We start from the raw sequence: 20,911 nt of genomic DNA, 5'->3' as shown, positions 1-20,911 counted from the left end.
CACTGTTCATCATCTTCTTCACTCTCTTCAACAATGGCAGATTCATCTTCAGGTCACGCAACTTCCCACATTATTCTTCCCATTCGCCCTCAACAATGCCTCATTATCGATTTAACCCCTCACGCTTATGATTCCTATATGTTCCCCATCATCGAGTGTTTGAAGTATTCGCCGATTGCTCCTACACTTTCAAGGGTGGAATCAGTACCCATGGAGTTCCTGTCGCAGATCTATGCGACTGCTCATTACGACAAAGTGGTCGATCGGATCTTTTTTGACGTTTCTCATCATAAAGCGTCTATCTCCAAGCAACGCTTTTGCTCTCTGTTAGGGTTTGAAGCCGATCCTACGAGGGTTAATCCAGAGACAATTCCCATGGGGCACCTGTTTAACATGTTCTACAATATGGGTTACACGGAGGCGCTTACTTCCGTCGCCAAGTTCAAGAAGTCGTGCTTGCCGCCACAGTGGAACGGGATGTTCACTGTGCTATTCAAAGGTCTCTCTGAAAGGAGCTCTGGCTCAGATGGTTCCAGTCGACTGTTCCTGTCCATCTTATATGGTGTCTACAATGACATCAACGTCGATTATGGGTTTGTTCTTTGGCAACAACTCATCCAGAGTCTCTCATCTTCTTCACGGCATTCAGAGGTGTCTTATGCTCGTTTTTGGACCCTCATTACGAAGTGGGTCATGGACAAATACAACATCCCCACTGTCGTCGGTGCACCGATGTCTTCGATTGGTACATTCCATACCACGAAGATCATCGTTTCAGATGCTTCCAAATTCCCCTTCAATGGTTCCATTCCGGAAACCATGTATGCTGACGTTCCAGCTGACAGCCGGATTATCGGAACCTACAAAGAGTTCAAACGTTCTAGTCCGAGGGATCTCACATCGGAGATGTTGAAATCAATCCACCATGCCGAAAAGCCTGCTCCAAGAGGCAAGAAGGCAGACAAAGGGAAACAGGTGGCGAAAGGGGCTAAAGGCTCCTCTCCCAAGAAGAGGAAACCCACGAAAGCTGCTCAGTCTCCGTAGCACAAGAGGCGAAAAACACAACCAAAGAGAAAGCTGATTATCGCTTCCTCTTCCAGTGAGTCAGAGGGTGAGAGTTCGGATTCTGACGGCTCTCCAAGAGGCAACACACCACCCAGATCACCTATCCCTGAAATGCAAATCCATTTTTCTCCAATTCCCTCTCCTACTCAAACTATTCCTACTTCCATTCCCACCATAAACCCCTCTACCCACATTCCACACACCTCAATCCCAATGTCACCACCAATTTTTACCGATGCAACAACAACATCCACTGCAAAGGTTACAACCAACGTATCTGATACGAGGGTTCATACTGATGCAACCGAACCTCCACCAACAACTGAAACCATAAACACAACCGAAACCCAAAAAGCACCCGAACCTACCCCTACCCAAAAACAACCTGAACCTACACCTACACCCGAAACAACCCAACCCGAACCTACCCATACAACTGTACCACCAGCTTCACCACCACCACCATCTCCCGGTCATGCCTCTGACGGAGATAACCCTTTCCTTGGCGGGGAAAACATGATGTTTGATTCGGTATACTACAGTCCATTTCAAGTCCAAAGCGATGATGATGATGACGCTCCGGTCACAAAGAAACATCTTAAGGAGCTCCATGACAAGGTCGACTTGCTCATAGCCTCTTCCTCTACGTCTCAATCATATCTCTCTGAAGCTGCTATTCAGAAGCTTGTTGATGCTTTCTCAAGAGCTTAGCAAGACTCTATCGCTTCTGCAACCACCGCCATCGATGCATCTACGAAAGCCTGCCAGGCTGCGACCGAAAAAGTCGATAAACTATTTTCTGATGCCTCTGCCCTGTTAAAGTCTTTACAGGAGAGTGCTGCTGCCACAAAGACTACGTTGGAACCAATTGTTCAACAGTTGGCCACGTTTGTCAATACTGAGTTGAAGTCCTTTGCTTCACTTCATCAATCGATCACCGACGACAACTCAGCCTTCCGTGCTTCTATTGACGAGCGTCTCTCCAAGCTTCAAGAAGATTTGGATGCCGAGAACTTGTTAATGGACGTTTTGGCAAGGAAGACCACTGCCCTGAAGGTCAAGAGTGCTCAACTTTCTCATTCTTAACAACAGATTGACACTCTTCGGTCCGAACGGGAGGTCATCAAGATGTGTGTTTCGGATGTCCACTCAGCCATATCCAACATCCTCGAAGCACATGATCCTATACGCAATCATTCTGTGAGGCGAACCCTTGCAGAGAAGCTCGCTCCTGCCCTAGACCTGTTAAGCAAAATTGAATGGCTACCCGATTTCGTGTCCATTCCGAAACAAGGGGGAGAAAAGGAGTCTGCACCTCAACCACCTCATTCCTCAAAGGCAACTCACACAACCGAACCTCCTCCTGTAGGCCAAGCCTCCGGTTCGGGTGTGAAAGACAAAGGCAAGAAGATTGCTGAGGATGAAGAGGAAGATGATCAAGAAACCATTGCCGACTTGTTGAAACGCAAAAGTCGTTGCAATGATGCAGATGATAGTGCTCGTGTGGCAAGAGAAGCTGAAGAAGCTGAACGCAAACAGAAGGAAGCCCACGACCTTCTCGAGAGTAGGAAAACTCTTTTTCCTGCTTGGACTCTCGAGAGGATGATAAAGGAGGCAATCGACACCCCGAGCATCTTGTGGCTTGAACCAGTTATCTCTTTTGACTGTTTCAATTCTGTCGACTCTCAGTTTGACATGCCACTTACCCGAAAGGCGTTCATCTTTCACGCCTTCGCCAACGTTGCCGAGTTCCCTCATCCTCATCCGGAGGTTGATCGGGAATTGATTGAATTCTATATGAAGGCTGCTCAACCTCAATATCAAACCTGGAGCGCTCAGAAGATCATCAACGTTCGGGTCCTGAAACTATACACTGAAGGGAAGTTTATTAACGTTCGGTTCAAGGTGCTCAGAGGATCTGCAAAAACCGAACATGCCATTTCTTTAGCAGATTTACCGAACCTCAATCCCCATGATTGGATCATCCTGCACAACATCCTTCTGACCAACGAAGCTGAATATGGTCCGATCATTGACCATCTCAAGAGGATGCTGGTGTGCTATATCATGGAGGTCGCACTGATGGATCAGGAGATTGCAAACGTCTTCAAGAAGAAACCGAAGATATCTCATGTTGGCTCGGCCAGTGATCTAAACCAGATGAAGATGGGAAAAATTGACCCGAGGCAAAACTCAGTCATGTTCACTAGGAGTGAAGGACAAAAATGTCTCTTTGCCTTAGCTGATAAACATCTTTATACCACTGCTTGCCTAGAGCATGTGTTGGGGATCATCCACAGATGCAAGGAAAATACAGCGGATGATATCAAGTATTTTGACGACATGATACAATGGTACATTCGGTTCAGACAGACGATCCTTGCCCTTATCTCACGTCTATTTGATACTGTAAAGAAGAAGGTTCCCACTACTGGCCCAAGCAAGAAGAAGTAATCTCGCTCCAATTTGACGCAAAGGGGGAGATTGTTGGGTAGCATAGCGTTTTGATGTATTACGTCCATTGGGCTCGGTTATTAGTCCAAGTTTTGTTACTCCGGTTTGGGCCTGTCCAACCGAGAGCTTAATAGGGTTTTAGTATATATTGATATGCTTGCATGCATATTAGGTTAACGATTTTAGAAAAACAATAGAAAAGATTATTACGATAGATCAGAGATTTATTTCTTCATCGTTCTTGTAAACCCTAAATCCTCTACAGTGGAAGTTCTTTATCGAGCTCTGCTGAGGATTGTTGATCAATCATTCGACATACTTTGATCCATTCTTGTGTTATTCGCTGTTTTCATATTTATTATTTTACCTGTTTTAAAGATCTAATCGATCTTCAAGTTAGTTTTTAACTCATCAATTTATAGTAAATATTTAAGAATTAAAAACTTTCCCTTTTCCCATTGAAGAGTTCAATGGCCGTTGAACTCCAAATTCATTGAATGCTAAAGTGACATCTCATAATGGTAGAATTTCATCCATTGAATGACACATAGACTTGCCACCTTATTCAACTCTCTCATTGAACTCACCATTGTAGATGTTCTTATAATATTTCCTTGTAAACCGACTTTCCCAATCCTTTGAAGCTTCTCAAATTCATTCATGGAGCATGGAAGAGTTGACTTCCGTTGTGGATGTATACATTATTCATACCTCTCAACAAATGCTTCTTGAAAATGTCTCAAGTTTTATGTAGGCACATGGACCTATAGAAATAAGCATCTCGGGATTTCTAGCCAATAAAGGTAGATCTTCTTTATGAAAACATGTAAACTCAAACTTTGGCAAATGATTATCGAGGTGAAACGGGCAACTTTCTAGGATGAAATGTAACTCGGCTAAAGAACGAACATCAAGTGATTCATTCATTCTACCAAAAGTATTATCCTTTATGTGAAACAAAAAAGATTTAAACCCCAAACATCCACTTAAGTCTAAGTAGACAACATTTTTTAGACATCCAACATGAGCTTGAAGTTCTACCAAATTGTAACGTTTGTTAAGATCTAAATTCTCAAGATTTGGAGTCAGCCGAAGGTCAAGCCTCCTTAAGTTTGAACCTGAAAGTTTGAGTGATCTGAGCTTTAGACATTCATTGGGCATGTAAAGTTCTACCGAATCACCATTAAAATCTAAATGCTCAAGGTTTGGAGTCAACCGAAGGTCAAGCGTCCTCAACTTTGAAGTACTAGAAAGTTTGAGGGATTTGAGCTTTAGACATTCAATGGACATGTGAAGCTCTACCAAATGACTACATCCTAGAAGAGTAAACGTCTCGAGGTTTGGAGTAAGCCCAAGTTCAAAGGTCCTCAATGTAGAATAACTGAGGTCAATGAATATGAGCTTGTTTAGAACCTAACATAAGAAAAAAAAAATATTAGAGTAATAACAAAGCATGTGGATATTATATAGTAATATAATGAATCATGCAAAACAATCAATAAACTACCTTTCTTTCTCCCCCTTCCCAAAGTTTTACAATTTTGCTATCAAGCATCTGAACTACAACAAGATTATTTGCTTGAAATATTTTGGGTAAAGAACTAAAAGGGTAATCGTTCCAACACAAATATCGTAAAGCATCTGGAAAGTATGGGTTGAGCTTATTAAATACAAAATTATAACACAGCAAGCCTAAGGCATTTGTAAAGCTTGGGATGGGTCTATTAATTTCTCGATTCCAATACAAAGACAATTGTAGAGCCACATCAAGAAACCGAAGTTCCTTCGTCTTTCTAAGACCTTTCATAACGATTTCCGGGTCAAGATCCCCCCACCCGAATTGTATATATCTTGTTGATTCAGTACCCTATAACCAAAACACAATCACCGTGAAACTTGTGTCCTAACAAATAAAAATATGTTAGTTTCTCTAACATCAAAAATTAACTTGATCCTCACCAAGTCATTAGCCAATACATATTTTATTTCTTTGGTATCCTACAATCGACTATCCGGGTGCGAACGCCGAACAATATTCTTTGCCATTTCTTCTAAATGGTCATGCATGCCTACACGCTCATAATCATCAATAGTTATGAGAGATTTTTGCTCAAGAACTCTTAAACCAATTCTAGCATAAAATCCACAACTTTCAAGAGCTTCAATTACCGAGTCTTTTGGCCAACCTTTCAGCATGGTGGCAACATCTAGGAATAGTTCCTTATAATCGTCGTCTAGACTAATATAGTTTAATTCCCACTTTTTTCGAGTTTCCTCTAATGGAATTGCTTTTAGTCTGTCTAGAGCATCTACCCATTCAAGCTTACTTTTACCACAAAGAAATGAACCCAAAACTTTGATTGTTAAGGGAAGACCAACAACATAACATACAACTTGTCTCGATAGCTCTTCATACCCTTCTGGAATATCTCTCCCAAATGTATATTTACTAAATAGGTAAATTGCTTCCGTATCCGATAACAAATTGACATTATGGATCAACTTCACTCCATGTGCTACCAACACTTGCTTCTCTCTTGTTGTAATAATAATTATACTTCCCGACTTAAACCAATTAGGGTCACCAGCTAACGCCTCAAGCTGGTTAATATGATCTACATCATCGAGAACAAGAAGAACCTTTCTACCACGCATAATCGTCCACAACATCATTTTCCCCTCATATTCATTACGTATGTGGATGCCTCGACTATTTAATACATCAGAAAGGACTTGATTTTGCAACGACTTCAAATCGGACAAAGAAGTGTTTGCAACTTCACTGATGTTCTCAATTAAACTTTTACCCTCGAACTGAAAGGATATCTTACTAAAAACAGCTCGTGCCAAAGTTGTCTTCCCACCACCTCCTATCCCCCCGATGCCAATCATGCGAACATCATTGGTAGCAGTTCCTAAAGACGATACAATATCGTTGATTCGGGTCTCCATGCCTATTAAGTTTTCATCAATTCAGTAATTAATGGAACGTAACTCTAAGGAAACCTCTTCAACTATTTTCTGGATAAATTTAGCTTCATGTCAGTATTTTAACAAAGATTGAATTAGCTTACATAAATTACACAAAATCCCATATGAGCATTTACTTTCAGATCTATAACAATCATATGTGAAGTAATATGTAATAACAGTCACTTAATCATGCCTGGTGTTAGATTTTTCCACAAGAATTTAGTTTAAGTTAGAATTTGCCAATACAACATTTTAAACATTGTTTTTAACATCAGCCCACCCAAGGTTTTGAAGCATGTGGGATTCAAACTTGGTTAGATTATCTTTTTAAAAATAGATTAGAAAGAAACAAAGTGAAAGAATTCAATATTGCAAAATAAATATGATGAGGTACGTACCCATCAGCGGTGTTCTTTAATTCCCACCCAGTCAGATCTGCTGCTTCTTTTAAAGCCTCTCTCCATTTCCCAGCAGCCTCTACATTCTCATGTTCATTAATTTTGAAAAGTACATGTTTTTTTATTGACAATTTTGCAACAATGATTTTTAAATACGACTCCTAATTTTTTTTAAAATAAATTTTAGATCCACATTACTTAAAAAAAACACTTTTTTTTTTGCAAGAATGAGCAATTTTGAACAAACATTACGGTCTATTTTATTTTATTTTTCTTTTTATATTTATATTACCATACTTGATTTATAGTGGTTTGTTTATTATTTTTTTTATTATTTTATTTTATATTTTTGTATTTGCACAAAGAAAATCTTTAATTTACATCTAGATAGATGATATATGGTTGAAAACGTCATTCATTTGTTTCTTTAATTATAAATGAATAACTTATGAAATTTCATATTAGTTCCAGTAGTGTGAAAGCGAATTAGCGATGTATTTGTTTGGAAAAACTTCCGAATGGTACTGGAGTCAAATAAGACTTTTATTTGTTAAAGAAGAAAAAAGACCATAATAATTTTTACACATTGAACGCTTAATTTCCTACTTATAATATGATAAAATTACAAAAATCAACAATGTGATTATCATTTTTATGGATATGGTCCGATTTCTTTACTTATTTTGTCATTTCCTCCCTGTAATGCTTTTGATTATGCTTTTGGTCCTACCTGACAGTCGTTAAGCCGTTAAATCCAACTTTATTCATTCTTCTTTCATATCCCTCTTCTAAAATAACCTTTTCTGAATTCTTTTTAAGGATAGAAGTTGAATAAGTAGAAAAATGATGGTTGTGAGTTTTTTTTTAAGAAAAGAAGTGGAAAGAAGATTTTTGATAATTTTCCCTCCTAACATTCATTTCAAAAATAGTTGGGCGTACCACTTCACCATGCATGCATCGGGTAACTTCAACGCTACGCTTCGCGTAGCTGGAGTACGCTCAACGTACGTCCCAGACTTACTTTTTCCACTCTCATGGTCTTAATCCGTTAAGACCATAGCTATAATCTCAAATCTGGACTCACTATAGGCTAATACTTCATAAAGTTTGTGACTTTAAGCTTTAGCATAGCTGAGCAAGTCTAAAACTCATAAACTCTCACTTTTTACTCACAAAAGTTCTCATATATCATGCATGGGGAGATCTTGACGTCCAAGATCCCATTTTTATGAGTCCACTCAACTAGAAACACTTAAAAGGGACATGTATCATGCTCTGGAGTTCAACAAACTCATAAAGCTTCAAGCTTTGGGACATAAACCCTAAAATGAACCACAATATGCACAAATCAAATAATGAGAAAACTTTCAGCTTGATACCTCCAAATGATGCACCAAACACATGCAAACTCAGATCCAAAGCTTGGACACCAACTCTACTCTCTTCAAGGCTCCTTCTTCACCCAAAGAATCCCACAAAGATCACTCAAAAGCTTCAAATGGCCACTCAAGCTAAGAACCGGAAATTAGGGTTTTGAGGGGAGTTGAAGACTGGATAATGGTGGTTGGACATGAGGCCATCATGTTCCTTAAATAGGGACACACCACACAATTAGGGTTTTCACTCTGAGCCTAGTACACTCGACGTACCCTCTGGTACGCCCAACGTACTAGGTGGCCCCGCGTCCATAATACGCACATGAGTACGCTGAGTGTACACATGCGTACGCCCCGCGTACTCATTTGCCACCTTTTTGTCAATTAAGGGCTAGCTTTGACAATTAAATAAAAGTAAGAGTTATCGATATATCTTATTTCGGGGTGTTACATTACGAATTTAGATGTTTTTAGATTTTTTTCCGTTAAAGAATAAGTTCTAAAACTTGAAAATATAATGGTTCTAAGGTTTAAAATGTTTCCTTGTTAAACGTTTACACACACACACACACACACACACACATATATATATATATATATATATATATATATGGTTGTTTGATAGGATTAAATCTAAATCAGATTGAGGTTTGAATCATATATATGTTCTGAAAAATATGTCTATGATTGAAAACATGTTTGGTTAAACATATGAATGTTGTGTTGGATGATAAAATTGACAATTTTACTTTTCTAGCTTTTATGTAAGCCTATTGTGCCATGTCTACAATAGATTCAACAATACAAGAAAGCTGATTCAAAACACAAGATTTAAGATGCAACATTTTAGAAACACAAAATAAGAGATATGATTCATATCACAACATAAGATGCAATAAAAGATTTCAAGCAAACACTCATTTCAATTCACACGATTTTTTTGGAATAAAATTAGTTTCAAATTAAGATTTTTGTTTGTTTCATCAACAAAGAAAAAAGTTTTCAACGAAATAGAACAAAGATTCAAATCACATCACAACATTAGATTTTAGGAAATATTTCAAAAAGTATGTTTCAACATTTTCATCAACAGACATTTCAACACAAAAAATCAATGGCAACAAATAGATTTAAGCAAGTATGTTTGTTTGAAATGAAAATTTTAGCATAACACTATAAGATCGACCAACATAAAAAAGATATCAGCAGAAAAGAAGCTATTTCAACATTTTGTACATCGAAAAAAAAAACAAACAGATCGATATTAAGGCAAGAAGTTTATTGAAGGGCAAAGAGAAAACATTGGCAAAATGGCGGTAGCGACAAAGTTGAAGGAGCCCGGAGGTCGGGAGGCGTGACGATATGGAGGAGGGCTGAGGCATGATGATGTGGTGAAGTGACGATATGTAGGAGGTACGAGGAGGGAAGGACGCCATTTATGTGATGGACGCAAGAATAAAGAGGGAAACACGTTTTTGGCAAATAAGAAAACACATATATTTTTTTTTTCATTCATATATACTCCTAGATCTGACCCAATAAGTGGTTAACTAACCCATTCATACATACATGAAATTAAGATGGTGAATTTGGCCAATTCAAAACTGGCATTAAAATGTTACAAAACACCCTTAATATTGTTATAGCCGAATGCATTTTTGAAATATAAAACTAAAGTAACAATATTTGAAAAAGTGAGATGAACAATAGATCAATAAAAGTATACTATTATTTCTTACATTGTTGTTAACTTTTGGATCAAAGTAGTAATTATTTAAGCAATTATTTAATTTAATAATAGTCAACAGGAATATTTTAAATTGTTTACGCACGGCAGGTGCTACTTGCTAGTAGCCCGATCTGAACATCTCTCTCGCTTTCGCGCTTGCATAATGTTTTGAAAACAGCTTTTAATCACACTCACCCAAACACACATTTAGGGCTCCGAATCATGGAATCGGATCTTCCATTGATGGAACTGACTGAAGAAGACGATTCTCTTATCCAACCGTTTCCAGATCCCAAGCAAACACCTTCAAAATCATCATTCAATTACTTTAATTGCTCGCCTCTCGCACTTCCACCTTCACGCACCAGTAAGTATCTACCAGATTTTTAAAATTTTGTGCAATAGAAGTAAAATTTCAGCTACATTGCTTGAAACGATGTTTAATGATGCTTTACATTGTCTCAAATATGACTCCCTTTCGGTTCACACTTTCCCCTTCCAGGTTCGTTTATGGGGTTTAAGTCAATGGGTTTGTTTGGTTAGTTAAGTTTGGTCTGATCCTGATCCTGTTTTACGATATGCAAGTTAAATCGATGATTTGGGCATTCCAGAATTCCCAGCTGTTATGCTTAGTGTTATTACTGATTTTTTTTTCGATACAATTTGTTCTTTAAAATAAGTAAATACCATGTAGTTAGTTACTCACAACTATACTTGTCGGCTAAGTTTTTATCTTTTTATCTGGTCATGGACACAAAACGACAGTTAAATAATGATGTTCATATGCATTGCAGAAAGTCTGAAAGATGGTGTTCATACAGAGAAACCTAGCACTTCATCTTCTGAAGCTAGCAACAATAAAGAGAATATAAACTCAAACAATTTAGAAATGCCAAAATTAGGTATGGGACCTATCCAAATGAAGAGGAGAAAGAAGGGAGCAGAATGCAATTTGAGGAAAAGCTTAGCATGGGATAGAGCTTTCTTTACTGATGAAGGTTGTCCTATTTCCCTTTTTTGGTATTAAATTTCAAAACTGGATTATGTTTTTGGATTCCTCATTCTTATGCTTTTGATGAATGATATGAGTAAATGAGTAATAAACACTCTCTTCATTTCATAGGCATTCTCGATCCTCGTGAATTAAACATGATTACTGGTATCAATGCTTACACATGTGGAAGGGGATTGCCTACTATAAGTGAAGAGGGAAATAGCTCATTTTCTTCAAGTAGCAGATATAGAAATGAACCCAATGATATTGAGGCCTCTAAAGAAGCTCTACTTAAAGAGTTACATAACAAGAGTCACACATCAAAGGGAAACAGAGTGGGAAATCATGATTCTTTACCTCATCATAAAGTATGTTGGGAGTCTTTCTTAAAACTATTATCCTCTGTTTGTATCTTAGCCTAGATGAGTTGTTTCTCATTTTCAAAATATAATGTTTGCAGATTACACACAAAGTTCTCTTAACTGATCATTCAAATTCAAATAGAACAAGGTCCAAGATTGGTGTGTGTTCAGCCCCTTCACCTGTATCATCATATCCTTTTTGTGTTTCAGCAAGATAAGACTTTCACTTTCAATAACAATTTAAATTGGTTTGACCTTTGGGATACATTTGACCTATTCTTGGTTGTGAGCCTTAACTCCTTGTACTTTGAAAAGGCCAAATTCAAACATTTTGAGAACAACAAAAAAGGAATCCAAGCTTCCTAAACTACCCATGTCAAAACTCGGATCTTGCTCTTCTACAAAGGGTTCTATAACAACAACAAGCCAATTGAGGCATAATCTGATTCCTAAACCACGTAAGTGTTAATGAATTCTGGAGCACATTTCTATATATGGTGTCTGAATTTGTTTTTCTTTTGTCTTTTTCTTCCTGCAGCATTAAATGCTCAGAAGAATGTTGGGTTGAAAAGCTCTTTAAAAGACTTTAAAGCAAAAACAGGATTAGACAACCCCCATTCTAAAGAGCTAGCTCAAAAGACTGTAAAATCGGTAAGAAATTAAGGGCTATTTTGACCTTTATCCTTTCAGAAGTAACAATATAAAAGCACAATATTTTGGAAGTATGACTCCATGTAAGTAACTAAGTGTTGTAACATGATCCTTTTAATTTGTGTAGACACACTCATCTTCTAAAGCAACTTCTTCAACCAAATCACAGTTTGTACATGTTGACAAAGCTAATAGTGGGTTAGAAATGGTTCCAGATAGATTGCATTCATGTGAAATTCAAGACGAATCTACCCCTCTTCCAGCTAAAAGTCTAGCTCAATATACTCCAACAACTTCAGTAAATGTTCCAGCCTTTTCAACCTTTATCTTTTACTATTAATTTCTCAAACTTGTAGTTTTTAATGCTATTTATGAAATTCTTGAAATGAAGTAATCTGGAATTTAAATTACTACAGAACAACTCATTGCCTTCAGGACTAAGATTGCCTTCACCTTCACTCCGATTCTTTGATCAGGTAATTTTGCTTTTTTATTATTTTTATTTTATATTTTGATTATGAAGATGTAAAAATATCCATAAGTCATTTATTTAGCCTATGTTTGGCGTACTAGCTAGCTGAAAAGCTAACTGTTAGCTGTTAAATAAAAAGCTAGCTGAAAGCCGAAAATCTAGCTGATAAAAAATGGTGTTTGGTAAGACTAGCTGAAAAGCTAGATGAAAGGTATAAAAAACATAAAAAGGCATTTAAAAGAATGTGTTTCTATAATTAATTAAGGGGTATACTTGGAAAATTTGAAAAAAGCTCATAAAAAGCTAGTCTAAGTAGTTTTTTAGCTGAAAAACTAGCTGATAGCTGAAAATCTAGCTGATAAAAAATGACGTTTGGTAAAACTAACTGAAAAACTAGATGAAAGATATAAAAAGACATAAAAAGGTATTTAAAAGAATGTGTTTCTATACTTAATTAAAGGGTATACTTGGAAAATTCTAAAAAAGCTAGTCTAAGTAGCTTTTTATAAAGCTACTTTTTGGCTTGCCAAACATGACAACATAAAAAAACTCTAAAAATCAGCTAGCTATGACTCACCAAACACAACCTTAAAATCATTTGTTTCCCTTATGTGTGTTTCAGACAACAGCTACACCAAAAACACCGAGTGGACAATGTTCTGTATTAAATTCTCATACTACCCCTTGTGGTAGTCCATCATCCAATTACATGGTGAACAAAGGGATTTTAAATTCAAATGTATATCAAGATATAGTGAGGAAAATGCAATACGAGTGTATTAGTGCTTCTGATGTTGACTCACATAAGGTCATTGAGCTAGAGAAAAGAATCCTTGAACACAAGGGCAAAATGGGAATTGAGAAAATTACATTGAAGGGTAATGAGGAGAACAGAGAAGGCAAGAATGCCAACATTCAATCGTCTGAAAATGATGAAAGACTTCCTTTTATTCTTGAAACAAAAGATGATCATATCTCCACTTCAGTGTCTACATCTGAACAATCCATTCAGCATCAAGAACAAAATCTTTTGACTATGGTTGAAGTGGGCCCATGTGAAATTGCAACTGAGATTAATGATCATCTTTTGCTAGAAGAAAGTGGCTCAACTTATTCAAGTACTTATCCACATATAATTGAAGATGAATTTAAAAACAATGATGAAAATCAGAAGCATCAAGAAATGGGGATAATTATTGAGAACATGCTAACAACTACACATAGGGTAGAAGCTGAGGTGTCAAAGATAAGCTCTGGGGAAGAATTTGAAGCTAAAGTGAAAGTGCTTCAAGAAACAAAGAGTCCAACAATGTTAAAGTAAGTAGCTTTAAGACCAGTTTTTGATTTGTTTATACTTTATAATCTTTACAACTCATCCTTAATTTAAGGGGAAAAAATGTTAAAACTTGAATCTTGATTTGTTAGGAAAAGGTCATATAACATCAAGAGGCAAGATAACTCTTCTATCAAGCATCCAATAAATGCTATTGAAGATGGTGATGAGGTAATTAATATACCTTCACCAAATAGAGTAAAACGCATGATTTTAAGTTTAAAAGAAGAGTAAATTACATGAATGGTCCCTATGGTTTAGTGTAATTTGCACTTTGGTCCCTAACTTATTTTTTTTTTAACTCGGAAGGTCTATACTATTTGTTTTTATTACGCGCTTGGTCCCTATCTTACCCAAAAAGACTATTTTGCCATTGGTTTTTTAATTTATTTAAATAAAGAGAAAATTACATGAATGGTCCCTATGGTTTGTGGTAATTTGCAAGTTTGGTCCCTAGCTTATTTTTTTAACTTGGAAGGTCCCTACTGTTTGTATTTGTTGCACGTTTGGTCCCTGTCTTACATAAAAAGACTATTTTGCCCTTAATTTTTTAATTATTTAAATAAACTTACCCAAGTCCCACTTCCACCTCATCTTACTTTACCTTACCTACCCCATCTTATTTAAATAAATTAAAAAATCAAGGGCAAAATAGTCTTTTTATGTAAGACAAGGACCAAACGTGCAACAAAAACAAATTGTAGGGACCTTCCGAGTTAAAAAAATAAGTTAGGGATCAACCGTGCAAATTACCCCAAACCATAGGGACGATTCGTGTACTCTTTACAAGAAACAACACCTTACTTCAAATGATAATTAATACCCTATTTTACTTATGCAGGATCTTGTTCAAACATCAAAAAGGGAACAATCTGATACCAAAAAATCTAATTCTTGTAAGGTTAATCATGTGGAGTCCCCGAGGGGCGAAATTGGAAAAAAAGAAGATGACGTTGGAGCCACAACTCCTTGCATCTCTGCTTTGATGAATTCTCAGTTCCATGAAGGGCATTCTGGTAATTTCGTCATGCCTGAAGAAAGCTCAGGTTTACACACAACTGAGGTTAATGATCATATTTCTCAAGAAAAAAATGCAAATCCAAAAGAAAATAACAAAGAAGCAACAGTGTTGATGTAAGTATGTTTCAGCAACTTGTAGATTTTTATATTATTATTTTTTTTTAATTTTTTTTTTTCAGTTTTTGAATTTGATTTTTGGTTTGTTGTTGTCAGGAAGAAGTCAAATAACATCAAGAAGCAAGATAAGTCTTTGGTCATACATCAAGAGGTAATATAAATAATTAAATATACTTATATACTAATATAAATGTAAATTGTAAATTGTAAATGACAAAGATAAACAAAATTGAAATACTTGAATAATTTGTAACTGATATAAAATATAAATAATGATAAAAATGAAAATTCTATTTAATCACAGCATGATAAATAACTTAAACTGAACATAAAGTTTTTTTTTTCCTAGTTAAGTACTGTTTGGATAAAATGCTGAATAGATAAATGATTTCTGTATGGAATAGGTGTTAAATACACAAAATCTGTTTCTTTTTTAGTCTGAATGAACTTTCTGAATACAAATAAATGACTATTTTACCCTTTTGTTAAGAACAAATGAATGTATATTTCAAAACCATCATAATAAAATCATAAATAGTTGTTTATCTGATATTATTGCAATTTTTTTAAATCTAATTGTACTTGACTAAAACATGGTGAGAAGTGAGAAACTAAAAAAATATTATATATATAATAAAATCAATTACATCTGTAAAACTTTTACCCTCATTTGTGGGAGGTTGTATTAAAACTTTTAAAAATAAACAAGGGTAATATTGTAAAAATGAAACAACCTTATAGATCCACATTAATTAATGCACTATTTACTTATGCAGGATCTTGCTCAAACATTAAAAAGGGAACAATCTGATACCAAAAAACCTAATGCTTGTAAGGTTAATCCTGTGGAGTCCCAGAGGGGCGAAATTGGAAAAATAGAAGATGATATTGGAGCCACAACTTCTTGCATTTCTGCATTACTGAATACTGAAGGGCATTCTGGTAAAGTCATTATGCCTGCAGAAAGCTCAAGTCTACAAGAGGGACCTTTTGAAATTGCAACTGAGGTTAATGATCATATTTTTCAAGAAAAAAATGTGAATCTGAATGTTCTTCAAGAAGAAAATAACAAGGAAGCAACAGTGTTGATGTAAGTTTCTTTGAGCAACTTTTAGATTTATTTACTTTTTTTTTAAAAAACTTTAAAATTTTGATTTTTGAATTTGATTATTGGTTTGTGGTTTTCAGGAAGAAGTCAAATAACATCAAGAGGCAAGATAATAAGTCTTTAGTTGTAGATGCTGTACCCTTCTCTGATGAATGGTTAGCAGCTATTGAAGCTGCTGGAGAGGTAAATGACCATTTTACATTTTTACCCTTTTGTCTAGAACCAATTCCAAATATAATTGACTGTTTTTTATTTTTTTCTGAGAACTGTATACATTTCTTTTTTATCCCCATTAAGTGCTTTATGGATTAACTGCTGAATGGCTAAATGACCATTTTACCCTTTTGTCTAGAACCAATGCCAAATATACTTGACTGTTTTTTTTCTGAGAACTGTTATAAACTGAATTCGTAATATAAATATTTCTTTTTTATCCTCATTAAGTGCTTTGTGGATTAACTGCTGAATGGCTAAATGACCATTTTACCCTTTTGTCTAGAACCAATGCCAAATATACTTGACTGTTTTTTTTCTGAGAACTGTTATAAACTGAATTCGTAATATAAATATTTCTTTTTTATCCTCATTAAGTGCTTTGTGGATTAACTGCTGAATGGCTAAATGACCATTTTACCCTTTTGTCTAGAACCAATGCCAAATATACTTGACTGTTTTTTTTCTGAGAACTGTTATAAACTGAATTTGTAATATAAATATTTCTTTTTTATCCTCATTAAGTGCTTTATGGATTAACTGCTGAATGGCTAAATGACCGTTTTACCCTTTTGTCTAGAAGCAATGCCAAATATAATTGACTGTTTTTTTTTTTCTGAGAACTGTTATAAACTGAAATTGTAAATTACAAAAATTACAAAATTTGATTTTCTTCAAATGCAAAATGATATTTTAATCCTAACAAAACTGTATATAATATTGAATCACAATATCATTGATAATTTAAGATAAACATAATATCTAAGAAGCTTAAATACAAATGTTGAACTCAAAGTTGATTAGCAAATATCACTAATAATTTAAAGTTTAAACTAAACATATTTTCACTTCACAGATTTAATAAGTTAATACAAAATACAAACTTTTAGAAATAATAACTTGTTTCCTTCCTTTCTTTTTAATCTTCTTTTTATAAAGAGAAAGACGGGAAACTGGAAATGTTTCTCTTTGATATCCTGATGAATAAATAATACATGATAAATTTAACATTGTAGATGATTTTATAACTTGTATAAAAATAAAAATGGTTATAAATTATAACAGAATGTTTATATTTTATAAAAATCCATTTTATAAAAATAAAAATGATATGCATAATTTATACAGGAAATCCTTACCATGAAGTGTGGGGCTGTACAGCATTCGCCTCCAGACAAATCTATTCCCGAACGAAATCCATGGTCTCCGGTATGACTCCATAATCCTAAATTTTATCATTTAAAAAAAATAAATAAATATATAATAAATTTATTTATATATAAACCTAGCAATAAATGTGTTCTTTTTTAAATGGATTTTCAGGTGAAAAATAAAGCTAATCAGATTGGGCCTTACGACTGCACAAAGTACACAAATGCAATGCCCTCAAATCCTCATTTATTAGATTCATAGTTTGTTTCGAGTTTGATGCATTTTTTTTTTAAAAAAAAAAATTTTAATATATCTTTCCTTTCCTCGTAGAAATGCATCAGTAAATTACCTTTTACAGATACAGAAGAAAAAAATACAACGTAGTTTCACCATTATCACTGAACTATTGATTTAGTTAACAAACTGTTGGTATAATAATCATAAGAAATTATAGTTTAATGACTAAATTGATAAAATGATAAATTTAACTTTTTAAAGAGTCAAACTAGTATGATGTTTTGTTTAACAACTACAGAAAATCTACTATAATAAATGAAAGTTTTTTTGTCATATGTCTTTTTCTCTTTTATTTGGATATATGATATTTTCTAGAATTTTTAAATTTTCTATTTTTCACTTGTTATTTTATTGTATTTTTCTTTTTATTAAATTAAAATTCCATATTTAATATGTAAGGTATTTATTAGAAAGAGTTTATATATGTAATCCTTCTTAATAAATGAAGGTTTTTTTTTGCCACGTGTCAATCTTTCATGAGTTTTGACACTTGTCATTTTGTGGTATTTTTGAAATAAATATTAGCCACTTGTCAATTTTTGGTTTGTTTTAATTTTTAAAATTAAAATCATATACTTATATATGTAAATGTAAATTATTAAATATCATATATATGATATTAAATTGTAATAAATACATTTCTTTCTTTCTTATTTTAAAGTTTTACATTAAAAAATATTAAAAAAATATTTTTTGTTTACATTTTAATGTTTAATATTTTTTTTAAATCAACCCGTGTAATACACGGGGCTCACACCTAGTGTATTCAATACATTAAATCCTCATTAATTTTAATAATTCAAAAATTTTCTCATTTTTCTTATAAATTTAAACTTTTCAAATTTGTTAAAATTTCATATTTTATTTTTTTTAAATAAATTCATGTAATACATGGGTTTCACACCTAATAGTTAACATGCTAAAGCAATAAGATGATAAAAGATTAAAAGTCCAATGAATTTTTTTTTTTATACTCAAGAAAATAGTTCTATAACAAAGTCACGGATAGAGTTTTATGGGTGAACCAAAACTAGACTCATAACATGAAAAGAAAAACGAAATTATTTGTTAGCAGAGTTGTAAGTCCAAAATTATATACCAGTCCAATAACCTTTTAATCAATTTAAAATTGAAGCTAGCCATTTGACTAACATGATATCTAACAAGACTTTTCTAACAAGAAGACCATGAGTTCAATATCATACACTAACTCGTTAAAAAAACATATGGAATGAGTTGTCATAATTCTTATTTGCTTATTAATTTTGCTCGTACTAAACATATATTCAAGTCAATGTCTCACATTGTTTCAAATATGAGTATATGACAAAAAGGTTTCAATTTTTGCTTGATTGACACCGGTTTAAGGTTCAATCCACCACATGAATGAATGATATGTAGTCAAGGTCCGTATCATTGATGAGTTTGCTTTAAACACTCATTGTGGGCTTTGCTATATTTCTCATTATTTTATCGTATTGATTGGAGTTTATAGAAAGGAAATACCTATCAAACATATTATGTTTGTTTTAAAAGGCAATCTAATGTTTTTTTTTGTATATTAGGGAAACTAACTCTCATACGACCTTTTAATAATGTCATTTTACCGATTGTAAAAGGTTTAAAGGATATTTTGGTGACGTGGCCTCTATAGTGGAACGTTAATCGGCAAACGAAATAGGCTTATTTAAAACAATTCAAACAAAAAGGCAGTGCACGTGGCCATTTCACTAAATGACATGACACCGACATTTCTTTTGTGACACATATATTACCTTTGAACTCGATATCAAATTATATAAGGATATTTTAAAATAGAAAAATGTAAATTCATTCCTTTAAAGTACAAAAAAAGTTGGGTGACGTTTTAAGATAAACGTGACAAGTTGGATGACTAATATGACATTTTTCCTTTATAAAACAACGAATTTATGTTGTGTTTTATGTTTTATAATTATAAGAAAAATATCTTAATATTTTTAAAGGATTTGAGATTTGTTTTACCTTAAAAATTCCATAGTATTAAACTAATTAGCTAATATGTTAGGGAAAATAAGACAAAATTTCGCAAATAGTTATTATGGTTTTCATTTTTTTCTTAAAATTATGAAACATTTTTTTTGTGAATGGTCCCTTTAGAGCAAACTTGACATAACGGTAGTCCTTCCGATGGATGTTCATTAGATGGATCCGCTAAGTTGAAAGAATTTTAAATAATGAACATTTCTGTCATTTTGTGAAATTTCGTCTGAAAACCATTTGTTAAATTTTGAATCAAAAAACATATGTTAATCATGATTAATTATTTTAGCATGTGTAACAACGTACTTAATTTTTCTTTGAAAAATTTATATCTTTATTAAGGAATATATTCAAAATTTGATTGAACTAAATAATTTTTTAAAACTAAACATCAAAAATTTATATCGAACTATTATAAAATTTATCGTATTTATATTATGAAACCAAAACTATATACATATATTTTTAAAATAAAATAGCAACATACTATTATGTTTATAATAACGTTTTTTTTTTATAATAACACATCATAATTTTTCATAAAAATAAATATATTTGTATAATAAAAATAAAGATAAATCTTGAAAATTACATCAAGTAAAAACCAAAAATTGATAAATGATGCTTTTATACTTCAATTTTTTTAGATAATGTGACATCTCTTATTTTCTAGAACCCAAAAAACATTTCTTTATGCTTTCAAAACACGTTGCCTTTGTTTGCAAAAAATCCCACTATATTAAACATTTTGAGTACAACTGTTGTTTCAAAATAACAAATCCCTAAGGATGTCATACTCAATATACAACATAAGTTACAACGTAAAGACCTATCGGTCCTGAATACTATTGCATGTTGTCTCTTAATCACTCGACATCATAATCAAGTTCCAACAACCATATCCCTGATACATGTGATGCATATAATTTGAGTGGGCTAGGTTTGGGAACCTGGTGATACACATAGGGTTTTTAATCCCACAATATTTTAATGATAATAAATCTTATTTATTAATCCTGCAAAACCAACTGTTATCAAACAATATAGATATATCATATGACAGATATCTATAAGACATTATACTCATAGTTACCCAACCCGTCAGTTCTCACACACTGATCCTATAACAACGATCTTATGAGATCCATCATGATGGATCACTGTAAGCAACGAGT

General features: G+C 33.8%; 2 protein-coding genes across 2 annotated transcripts; one reads left to right on the top strand and one right to left on the bottom strand.

The window, feature by feature from the left end:
• Positions 1–4,233: 4,233 nt before the first annotated feature.
• Positions 4,234–6,471, bottom strand: LOC111897469 (disease resistance protein RPV1). Its single transcript, XM_052768835.1, has 3 exons — positions 5,544–6,471; positions 5,027–5,160; positions 4,234–4,932 (listed from the first exon to the last, which is right to left on the bottom strand). The coding sequence occupies exons 1-3, from the start codon at positions 6,469–6,471 to the stop codon at positions 4,234–4,236; spliced, it is 1,761 nt and encodes a 586-aa protein (XP_052624795.1).
• A 3,622-nt stretch (positions 6,472–10,093) lies between these two features.
• On the top strand, positions 10,094–17,809 carry LOC111897489 (uncharacterized). Its single transcript, XM_023893448.3, has 16 exons — positions 10,094–10,362; positions 10,790–10,993; positions 11,119–11,357; positions 11,450–11,541; positions 11,658–11,809; positions 11,890–12,002; positions 12,130–12,300; positions 12,419–12,478; positions 13,097–13,791; positions 13,900–13,978; positions 14,649–14,941; positions 15,041–15,095; positions 15,721–16,034; positions 16,133–16,235; positions 17,394–17,474; positions 17,589–17,809. The coding sequence occupies exons 1-16, from the start codon at positions 10,218–10,220 to the stop codon at positions 17,676–17,678; spliced, it is 2,886 nt and encodes a 961-aa protein (XP_023749216.1). The 5' UTR covers positions 10,094–10,217; the 3' UTR covers positions 17,679–17,809.
• Positions 17,810–20,911: the final 3,102 nt, after the last annotated feature.

This window comes from Lactuca sativa, chromosome 2 (assembly GCF_002870075.4).
Source record: "Lactuca sativa cultivar Salinas chromosome 2, Lsat_Salinas_v11, whole genome shotgun sequence".
NCBI classification, from domain to species: Eukaryota; Viridiplantae; Streptophyta; class Magnoliopsida; order Asterales; family Asteraceae; genus Lactuca; species Lactuca sativa.
This window is presented reverse-complemented; position numbering and strand designations above follow the sequence as displayed.